This window comes from Nicotiana tabacum, chromosome 21 (genome assembly GCF_000715075.1).
Source record: "Nicotiana tabacum cultivar K326 chromosome 21, ASM71507v2, whole genome shotgun sequence".
Taxonomy (NCBI): Eukaryota; Viridiplantae; Streptophyta; class Magnoliopsida; order Solanales; family Solanaceae; genus Nicotiana; species Nicotiana tabacum.
Window position 1 is genome coordinate 71,522,857 of NC_134100.1, and position 11,930 is coordinate 71,534,786.

Genomic DNA, 11,930 nt, shown 5'->3' on the forward strand with positions numbered 1-11,930 from the left:
AATCCTCTACTATATAAATAGGGGTATGATTATTCATTGGAACACATTGTAATACGCATCTCAAAACAATACATTGTTATTCTCTTTAAATTCTTATTCTTCTGTCTTGATATCGTTCGAAATACGTTTGTCTCGAGGTGACTAACCTTCCAAAGCTGAAACTGTTCAATTCGTGCGGTTTGCATTTACTTTATCGTTATTTGCTTCAATTGCAATATGATTTATCATTTTGTGTCAGTTTAATCCACGTTTCTTTAAAATCACTTACAAATTCAATTGTTATTCGATTTTGAGGCTAAACAAACTTAAGCCGATCTTGATCTATACAAATACCGATCGAGCTAATTTAATTCACGAATCTTGCTGGTAATGTGTGCCTCTATACGTAATCTAGCTATTCTTTTTTCTTTGATTTTCTTCCTTGTTTTTAGACATCCGTTATATGAAACTCACTAGCCCACTAATTCGGACTCCTCCCGGATAAGCTTTATTACTATAGGATAAAATGCTCCTAACCAAGAAGTTCTTTCTTTCCAGAGCTCGAGTTTGATTAAGGGTGAAAAATCTCAACCAACCCACCGTACTCCTTTGTGTTTATATGTAATCTAGTTCAGATGATTCAGGGAAATATTAACTCCCCCTGGAATCTTTACAATGATGTTGAAAAGATCAAGAAAATGGTAAGAAGTCACAACATACAAATCTCTTACTGTTTTAGAGAAGGGAATATGGTGGCGGATGCCTTAACCAAGCATGCTATTAACCTCAGCCAACATGTCCTATATGTTCAGGAAAGTCAATTGCCTAATGATGCCAGAGGCACTCTGAGAATGGATAAGCTTAACCTCCCTTCTTTTAGAATAAGAGTAGCCAAGCACATAGGTTGGTTTTATGAACCACCATGATGTTAGCTCCATACTTCTATCCAGGACTCAACAAGCTGATCCTGGTACACTCAGCTCCCTTAATCCAAATGAAGACTTCATTGACCAGTCGCAATCTCGATGGCAGTTACTGTTATAACGCTATAGCTTCTTTAGCTAATAGCAACTCTGTTACAAGGTTTATTCTCTTGACTATTGATTGGTTGCGTCCAATCCAAGCATTTCACTTTTCTAGTTAGGCTAACTAGTATTACCGGAGATAAGGTATTATGTCCCCCTCTTGTTGTATTAACTTTTGAGATTTTAATATACAAGGCAGGGGCCAATGCCAAACCCCCACCACGGGAGGTGAAAGCATGGGTGCATGGTTTTAATAAAAATAAAAAAAAATCTCCTATGACTCTTCCTAGATCTCCTTTAGAAATAATACACTGAGAAATTAAAAGAGGGAACGAACATCCATAGACGTTAAGCATGCGCATATGGTGCTATATCATTTACGTATCGTATCAGTATAAAGGTAAACTTTTGAGTAATTAATAAGGAAACAGAGAGGTATGCTTGGTCAAAGAATAGTTAAATAGCATCTGCAGAATGCTAGTGTGTAGTGGGGTCTGAGCTATTGGGCGGGAGTGAAATTAAGCAGAGGAGCACATGATGTTATTTTTTATCAGTCATCTTTGCTGATTCTATATGGTATTCTTTGGCTTGATTTTGTCTAATGTGTAGTTTAATTTGTAGGCAACAGCCAAGATGAAGGAAGCTGGCATTTCTGACATATTAACAGAATTTGTACCCTTTGTTGAATTTTTGCCGTTCCAGGATTTTTCCGTGCTGAAACAAAGATTCTGTATATTGAACATATATGAATATGGTCCCTCCTACTATTTATTACTGAAAGGTATCAGGAGTCCCCAGGGGCATATTTAGGACGTACGTGCTCCATGGTCCAAGCTAAACCGGTGCTTGTGGCCCGAATTATGTATGCATCTGCAAAAAGAATTTTGTAATATATACATATAATAAGATCATACTCGTAATGAACATACTAACTCTAAATTTTGGATTCACTTCTTGCTCTACCCGCGTCTTATCCTATGCCAAATTGCCAACGCATTGCCTTCCCATCTCCGCAAGCAGCAGGGAAGAAAGAGCTTTTAGGGGACGACAGTTTTAAGGTAATAAGACTTTGCTTACTAATACAGAAAGAAGATTTGACTACATTCATAGCATGCTTTCCCTTTAAAAAAACATGAATGTCCAAAAAACAAAAATCTTACCTTGATAAAAAATAAAAAATAAAAAAAATAAAACCATGAATGCCAATCCACATAATTGATCAATTTTTCTGACCGAAGCAGTTTTAGAAGTTCCCAGAATTCAAAAGTTACCTGGAACACCTTGAAATCACCACCAAAAAAAATAAAAATGTTTTTGGTATCGAATATCATTGCTGATTAACCAGACATCAACACTAGGAACTTCTAAAAAAGACCCTATAACTCCAATGACTACCGAGCTTGATGTATCACTTTGCGATGCAGTGTCAAAAAAGAACGCTACAATCTTAGATTCATGATCAAGATACACCAAGAGAGTGACTCACTGCTGCACTTGATCTGGAACAGAACGCCTCCAGATACCAACCAAGGCACTGCCAAATATTGAGTGACAAACACTAGAAACTGCACATGGTACTGCAGTAAGCGGGTTACCAAAGTGCTGAGTGGCTAGAACTACTCCAAGAACCGAGTTCTGCAACAAACAAAGTACAATTTAATGAGTATACAGCACCTTACTAAAAGGCATGGTTTATATCAATGGCTTATCCAATTATTTAAGTGTCATCTTTCCCCTGATTGTTTTTCAGGTGCCATTTTGTAATACGTTTACAAATATTTTCTTCAGTCATATACTGAGGGCTGGAAGTGGCAATTCTTTTTCGATAAATGGGGGAGAGAGAGAGAGCGCTCTTCCCAGAGCCTATTTCTGAAATCATCTGCTTACCTGCATGCCGACTTCAATAGATATTGTCCTTGAGGACGATACATCAACCCCGAGCATCCTTGAGAGCACGTAGCCAAAGAAGAAGCCAGGTGCATGAAGAAGAGCAGCAGCTAAGACAACCTGTTGACCTGACATGAGGATTGCAGAAGAACTCTGCGCAATTGCATTTCCACAAAGAACTGCAACAGTTGCTACAGCAATAGGGGGCATCAATGGAAACACAATTTTGACAAGGCTTTTGAAATACTGATTCAGAAATGCACCAGCTAAGACAGGAAGAAGAACCACCTGCATGTTGGCAGGGTTTATAATTTATTCTGACGAATTACAATACTACGATAATGATAAGCCAATAACCAAATTAGGAAACAGACCTGCAAAGTGGACATGAAAAGTCCAGCTGCATCTACTGCAACAAGTTGCCCTGCAAGTTTCTCTGTTAGGAAAGGGGTCATCCACCTGCATGTGTAACCAGAAAGGTCAATTAACTTAAGGGAGCTCTCACACCATCAGATAGGATTAGAGTATCTTTCATGATATTAAGAGAAGCGTGAGACACATTCAACAATAAGAGGAAGTGTGGGAGCTTTTTCCCACATTGTTTAAGAATATGAGTGTACTAATAAAGAACCGCCCACCAGTCTTAGACAAAAGTTCTCTGGTTGCTTACTAATAAGTGAGATGATAAAGTGCTTTGTTTATTACGTTTAGATATAAAGATCACCGTTTGTGTCTTTTAGGCGCACTCGCAAACACGGATTTGCTTACCAATAATTTTGCTGTTAAAGTTAAACACAGATCAACAATTTAATAAAACTATGTATGAAGAAAACAATCTAAGAACCTAAATCTTTTCTTATATTCTTGACCATCCAAACACACTTTCCTGTTCTGGACTTGACACTTCCATATGACCATTGAATACTCAATGTTACGCTCTCTAATTCTGCACCTTGATTGTAGGCTAGAGGCAAAATATTTGGACCTGTTTGCACAACAACTCTGGTGGTAGGGATTAATTTAATCATTTCTTTTAGTGCTGAAGCCTTCACTTAATCTGCATATTTTTCCCATCTGAATTTCAAAAACATCCTGTCTACATCTGATGTCGATCCTGACAGTTCATCTTTGTCTTTGACGTTGGCAACAATTGACTGCTCTGATAATCTTACTAAGCTTGTATTGCTCTTAGGACAAAATGGACCAACTCCTCCAAATGCCTTTATGCTTTTAGAAATCAAGAGAATTCAAATTCAAAGTAATTTGAAAAAGAAGCTCCCCAGGTTTGTTTTAGATGCTTGTTGATTATTCTGTCAATAATGCATTTCTTTGTCGGCCAAAAGGTTTCTTCACAAGACTTTGGAGTTACTTTAAGTTACACATTTCAGAACTATCTCATGAATTGTTTTAGGTCACTTATCCTTGGGATGCATAAAACACACGACATACGCATATGGACAGATATAAACGTCTTATATGCATATTATATTCATCAACCAAACAAAACTACTAACCACAGCAGATAGGGTACTTGCAGCAGTCATCAATACTGAAAGCGCCACATTGCCACTGCAGTTGAATGAAGTATCAACACCTAGTAGGTATTATAATGGAAACAACAGCAAACCAACAGTAATATGAATAACAATGATACAAGAGAACTTTCCTCAAGTACCTACCGTGCAATGTAAGTGACAATATTACTTGCCGTCCCTGCAGAAAAATGCATGAGATGCTTAGTAAATGTCTATAAGTAGAAGGTTTTGAAAAGGAGTCTAACTAAGCATACCTCCAGGACAGCAGCCAACCAATATCAAGCCTGCTGCATAATAGGATGGCAAATTTAACAGCTTGCTAATAAATACCCAAGGGTGTGGCCTAGTGGTCAATGAAGTGAGTGAGAACCATGAGGTCTCAGGTTCAAATCCACGGAGCCAAATACTAGGTGTTTTCTTCCCATCTATCCAAGCCTTGGTGGATAGAGTTACCTGGTACATGTTGCTGGTGGGAGGTGGCAGGTATCCCGTGGAATTAGTCGAGGTGTACGCAAGCTGGCCCGGACACCACGGTTATAAAAAAAAAGAGGCATCACCTACACCAGAAAACAGGCTGATAATATGTCCACGCCAAGAAAATTAAGCAGGAAATATATTTTCTTAGTAGTGTGGGATAAACTGCAAATCTAACGCAGGTCGTCACAAGAAATGGACAACGAATGACTAATGAATGACAAGGTAAACAGAAATGCGGAACAAGTTCACTTTATATAGAAAGCACTTTCCGAGAGACATCACAGGAAGTGCAATTTGTTGAACAAAAGAGAGGATGGACAAATAGAACAAACTATTAGTTTAACAGGGAAAAACGAAGTCCAGGGAAGCATATATTTGAGTTGCAATCTAAGAGCTAACATTCAAGAGGAACAACAACAACAACAAGAACCCGGTATAATGCCACTAGTGGGGTCTGGGGAACCTTACCCCTATACTGGGATAGAGAAGCTGTTTCCGATAGACCCTCGGCTCCCTCCCTCCAAGAACTCCCCACCTTGCTCTTGGGGTGATTCGAACTCACAACCTCTTGGTTGGAAGTGGAGGGTGCTCACCACTAGAGCAACCCAAGAGCGACCCACTCTTGTAAAAAGTAAGAAAATGCATAATCGGAAGCTGACAAATCTGGATAAAATCAACAATTGGCAGCTTAGGAACACAAAACCAAAACAATATCAGTTTTCACCCTAAGTCTTCTGTCTTTATATGGTGAAATGCACTTGGTAGCAAAGTGCTACAATTCATTTAGAATTTGCATATGGTTTTTGGAAATGTACTTACAAGTTGTCAGCATACTTCATCCATATCATTTTATCATCTTGCTCATGGAGCAACAAGGAGTTGGATGGTACCAAACTTAAGTACTAGTCAGAGAACAAACAAACGATTAATTTCTAAGTTATAGAAAAAAAAGTTGCCCCTAGGGCTTTGGTTCGATGCCAAAGGTAGTACAAAGAGAAATGTGCGGTAGGCGCACGTCATTGGACCAAAAGTAACCGTAGCATGGGGGTCTATGAGTTCAAATCCACCGCGCATCAAAGCTGAAAACAACGGATTAATTGGTTATCAATAAAATTACAGAATAAGTGTTGCTCCTTCTTCTGCCACAAATGTAGACTAAAATGGACAAAGCTTCATACATCAAAACAATGCACTGGAAATGAGTCATCCACATTCCACTGTTCAGTTTAAACAGTATTCATGAAAAGGAAATTTTTCTGTGGGGTTACGTGAATTCTACATTTACTTTGGTAACCAATTGCCAGTTCTTGGTCATTAAAATTGAGATTCATGTCAATTCAGATTAATATTTAGGTATAAATGTTACCTCTATTACTTTGGCTGGATTATTTCTAGCTGCATGCTTACAACACCGGTCAGGGCGGAGGCACAAGCTGACCTATGGGTTCGGCCTAATCCAGTAACTTTTGCTTAAACGGTGTATTTAGTGTTTTGAATTCATGAAATATGTATGTAGACAATAAATTACGTTGAGAAAATAAAATCAAGACCGAAAATATTGCAACAATCGTAGTATTTTATTTCAAATAATTTGAGTGTACAATCTCTATGAATCCTCTGATTCTTCTTTTCAATAGTAAATAAAGGAGCCTCCGAGCTTAATCTTGAATTTTATTTTATTTTAATCCAAGTGCTTGAAGCTTGATCTTGATCTTGACGTATTTTTAATCTAAGGGTTGATCTTGACGTATTTTTAATCCAAGGGCTTGCAGCTTGTTCTTGAATCTTCGTCTTGATTTTTTAATCCTTAGAACACTTGAATGCTTGTAGCTTTTAGAGAAATCTGCAGCATTTGATCCACGAGCTTTCTCTTGCTTCTTGTTATAACTTCTGGTGTCATTTCTGGGTTATGAAGACCCCTATTTATAGTTGTGGAATGGAAGAGTTATGATAAGAACAAACTTTTTCCGACCAATCAAATTGAAGTGTGACATGACCACATTTGATTGGTCAGGACATGTCACTTGCACACGTGGCGCGGTTTCATTGGCTTTCTAATATGACTTGACATGCCTTGTCATTTTGACACGTGGCATGATCCTATTGGTCCTTCCGTTTGACTTGGCGCGCCACGTCATTTGACACGTGGCACCAAACTGGGCCTCTAGGAAGATGACATCTTGGGCCTAATGAAGTGGGCTCATCACTTTAGCCCAATTGAATTAGCTAGCCTAATGGATTAAGACTTATTTATTTAATCCATTTATATTGGACTTATACAATTAATCCAATTATATTAGCCCAATAAATTTATTTCAACTAATATATCTTGAATTTAAAATATAGTCCAAATTATTTTACGAATTTAATTTCAACAAAATTTATATGCCCACAAATACCCCTACTTCAAAACTTGTCAAGGTATAAACTTTAAAGACTAGACTTGAAGTATTTACGAGAACAATTTGTATCTTCCTTTTTACAAGCGCTTTGCCGGATTAATTCATGTATATCCCTTTCAACTTGTAGCTTAAAATGACTCATTGTCAAATTAAGGAAAAGAGTAATAGCTTTATTTGCTATTATTTTGGAAGTAGTACGCCAAACCACAATTTACATGAAATGGCCAGTTGTGCTTATTGATTTCAAAAGATTTGCACATGACTTCTTTCTTTGCAATTCGAAATTCTGTTGAAGAAGTAATTTTCTTTCCTCATTCACATGTGATTACTTTCAATGTGGCGCGACTATCAGAGAGATTACTCTCAATCTGGCTCGACTATCGGAGAGATTACTCTCAAAATGACCCGACTATCGGAGAGATTACTCTCAATGTGGCTCGACTATCGGAGAGATTACTCTCAAAATGACCCGATTATCGGAGAGATTACTCTCAGAATGACCCGACTATCGGAGAGATTACTCTCAATGAAAATTATAGTTCCTTTTAAGGACAAACCCACGAAGAGGCCAACTTAAGGTACAAAGGGACTTATATGTCCACCTTAAGATTGGAAAGTTATAAAGCTTCAACTCGAAGACGACATCGACTTGACGATATCGACTTGAACACTTGGAAAACTTTGAAGATTTGGCGGACTTTGCAGACTTCAACTTGAAGATTTGGAGGGCTTAAACAATTAAACTTTAAGACCGGCAAATTTGAAGACTTCAACTTGAAGACCGATGGACTTGAAGACTTCAACTTGAAGACCGACAGACTTGAAGATTTCAACTTGAAGACCGACGGACTTGAAGACTTCAACTTGGAGATTTGGAGGGCTTAAATATTTTAACTTGAAGAGTGGCAAACGTGAAAACTTCAACTTGAAGACCGACGGACTTGAAGATTTTAACTTGGAGACTTCAACTTGAAGACCGACGGACTTGAAGGCTTCAACTTGGAGACTTCGAGGGCTTAAATATTTCAGCTTTTCTTTTGCTTTACATTGTCCGACTTTTATCTTAGTCGCATAATTTTCAGCTTTACGCGCTTGTAACAAAAGATGAATATCTTGTGGTGGGAGAGTCCAAATAACAAACCGTTTGATTTCTCGAAAATTAGACTTCAATATCTAAAATATATCCAAAACTTAGAATCAAACACCTTCAGAATCGCCCCACATAATATTTTTTTTGAAACCAACTTTAGATTCTACCACGTTGAAAATTTTAAATTTGCGCAGTCTTACCAAAAAAATCATATCTTGGTGTAGAAAAGTCGAAATCACGAACCGTTTAATCCATTGGAATCTTAACTTCCAAATCTATAATATATACAAAATTCAAGATTTAATGCCTTAAGGATAGTTTCAGAATAGTTCGAAATCAATATTAAATTCTGAGGCGGCGACAATTTCAGATTTGCACGACTTCATCAAAACTTTTGTATCTTGATGTAGGAATGTCGAAATCACGAACCGTTTGATCTATTGGAAACTTAACTTCAAATTTATAACATATCCAAAATATAAAATTTAATACCTTAAGGATAGTTTCAGATAATATTTTGAAGTCAATACTAAATTCTGACGCACTGACGATTTCAGATTTGCGCGACTTCGCCAAAACCTTTGTATCCTGATGTAGGAACGTCGAAATCATGAACCGTTTGATCTATTGGAAACTTAACTTTCAAATATATAACATATCCAAAATAAAAAATTTAATACCTTAAGGATAGTTTCAGATAATATTTTGAAGTCAATACTAAATTTTGACACACTGACGATTTCAGATTTGCGCGACTTCGCCAAAAGTTTTGTATCTTGAAGTAGGGACATCGAAATCACGAACCGTTTGATCTATTGGAAACTTAACTTCCAAATATATAACATATCCAAAATAAAAAATTTAATACCTTAAGAATAGTTTCAGATAATATTTTGAAGTCAATACAAAATTCTGACACAGTGATGATTTTAGATTTGTGCGACTTCGCCAAAAGTTTTGTATCTTGGTGTGGAAGCCTTGAGATTGTAAGACCCTTTTAATTATCATAAATTGAAATTCAAGAGCTTCTTGAAATATATATATATATATATATATATATATATATATATATATATATATATATATATATATATATATATATATATATATATATATGCGTATATAATAAAGTTGCACCTTTGGGTGTATAACTTTTAAATAAAAGAGGGCCCTTTTATATATTTTAAATGCTATGAAGAGGACGTCTCCTTTTCACTTAGGCATAAAATTGGATCGATTGATCTGAGTAGACTTTTAGTTTGAGGGAGTATTAATCCCGAAAAAATTTATGGGAGTATTAATCTCATTAAGATTTACAGGAGTATTGATCCCGGTAAGACATTGAGTCTGAGAAAATATTGATTCCGAATAAATGTATATCTTAGTAGATTTGTCCCGAAGAGACATTTAATCTGATTGGATATTGAATCCAAATTGGAGTATATGAACATTGACGATCGCAAAACACACACTTAAATATGCTTGCTAGTCGAATATAGTATAATATAATATCGTATCCACAAGGATTGGAGTTAAACAATATTTTTATAGTTTGTAGCTTGATTACTATCCAAGATAATCAAAAATTGAGAATTATGTGATTAAAAACTAAAATTAACTAAGAATCTAAATCTAATTGACTAATGACAATTACACAAAAGTAAGCAAGAAAAATATCAATGGGAGAAAAATAGGGGTTGATTGGATAGGTGCAAAATAGTTGTCTGGGATTTAACTCAAGTTAATTCACTTCTAATGTTGAAGTTAGTCTCTCGAATTCACTCAATTGTTAGTTCAAACGTTAGTAGAAACTCCTCTCTCGATTAAGTCGCAACCTCACAATATGAACTAAGTTAAGCTCGGTGAAGATATGCACGAATTCGTATTAGATTGGTATTTTAGAAGAACCTCTTTTGATTATCCTCGTAACTAGGTTTAATCAACAATTCAACTAGCCTCTTTCGATTACTAAGAAAAATTAATGAATTCAACCAACAAGATAATGCAAAAATATCACAAATTATGCCTCTCTCGATTACACAAACATGTGAATATAGATGCAACGATTAAAACACCCAAAACGATTCAATACATAAAAATAAGAGTTAATATCCACAACCAAATATCAATACACTAAATCCATCAATTACTAAAGAGAACTACTCCATAGATATGGAGTAATTCATCACAAATATGTTTAAGATAACGGAAAACATAAAACGATCCAAACTCGTGTCTTGAGTGAGGATTGAATGATGAAATCCTTGTGCTTCTTCTTCTCCAACTCCTCCTTAGCCTCCTTAGGTCTTAGATGTTTCAAAAGTCTAGAAAATACTATTTTTCCATGTATATGCACCAATAGGGCCGGGCCCAAATGAAAACACCTTCTCTGATGCGAAATAAGATTCTTTCCGGAATAGGACGTGTGCGGCCACGCACCTGGGAGTGTGCTCGCGCATATGGCCGCGCACTTTGGACAGTGTCTAGCCTCACTTGCGCGCCCAGTGCACGCTCACGCACTTGGGTGGCGTCTTGCTTGATTCTTCGTCTCTCTCGTTGAGTGCACTATTGTACGTTGATCCCCGAACACGATCCCAATTTAATCCTCGGGCTATTACTCAGACTTCAAAACACTAGAATAGTTTGAATTCATTCCATAACATCTACATAGCTCAGAATCACTTCTCCAAGGCATAAAACATATAATTAGTGCAAAATACTAGTGATTAAAGCTCAAATTCAATTAAAGTGCAGTAAATTAGAGTGCGATAAGCAACGAAAATACGTAATTATAGCCTACCATCAACACCCCACACTTAAATCATTGCTCGCCCTGGAGCAATCAAACTACACTTTATAAAAACACAGCCTTTTTAAACAACTCTCATAACTTATCATACGAAGAATATTTAAAATCGATTAAGCACAATAGTGTAATATCCTAACCTCAACATTTGACTCAAAAGTACCACACATTATTCACAACTTGCTCACTTACTCCAACATAGAGGTCAACGATATCACATTTCCTTCATGAATCAAGTGCCCTCACACAACAATCGAGAGTAGTTCCAAACACTATAAAATTTAAGAATAACTAGGAACTCAAGATAGAAATAATTCACTCACTCTCAAAAATAATATTCATATGCCACAAAAGATGAACCATAGGCTTGCCCGTAGTGTACTACTCTACTAATTGAGCTCATTCAGTCGAGGATCAAGTAGGACTTTAATTGTTTGTAATGTAAGCTGCAGGACGAGTAGAATACATTTAGATATAAGAGTGACTACACCTCCCTAAGCACTTTAATACATACATTTCATTGTTCAAAACCCTACACTTATGTCAAACCATAACTCCACCTTCACATCAATATATATTAACTCCCGCTTCTTTAAGCACAATTACATCAAATTGCCACTATCATGGAATATTTTTCACAATCATACAACTATTTATTTTATTTTTCTTTTTCAATTCAAGTGGCTCTTATTTTTTTAACACATTGCACCTTTCTCCTTATTTCAATAG

The 11,930-nt window shown here is 36.4% G+C and overlaps 1 protein-coding gene across 1 annotated transcript; it reads right to left on the minus strand.

Moving 5' to 3' along the window:
- Positions 1-2,140: 2,140 nt before the first annotated feature.
- LOC107784030 (putative sodium/metabolite cotransporter BASS1, chloroplastic) lies at positions 2,141-5,355 on the minus strand. The gene is made up of 6 exons (XM_016605082.2): positions 4,681-5,355; positions 4,571-4,604; positions 4,389-4,460; positions 3,266-3,350; positions 2,892-3,179; positions 2,141-2,639 (listed from the first exon to the last, which is right to left on the minus strand). Exons 1-6 carry the CDS (start codon positions 4,886-4,888, stop codon positions 2,487-2,489), a joined length of 840 nt encoding a protein of 279 aa, XP_016460568.2. The 5' UTR covers positions 4,889-5,355; the 3' UTR covers positions 2,141-2,486.
- Positions 5,356-11,930: the final 6,575 nt, after the last annotated feature.

Bases quoted from the DNA above. Each gene is read 5' to 3' on its own strand.
- LOC107784030 (XM_016605082.2), bottom strand. From the start codon at position 4,888: ATGTACCAGGTAACTCTATCCACCAAGGCTTGGATAGATGGGAAGAAA. The intron at 4,461-4,570 runs GTAGGTACTTGA...ATTCAACTGCAG, and splicing joins ATTGTCACTTACATTGCACG to TGGCAATGTGGCGCTTTCAG. The intron at 2,640-2,891 runs GTAAGCAGATGA...TGTTTGTTGCAG, and splicing joins CTATTGAAGTCGGCATGCAG to AACTCGGTTCTTGGAGTAGT.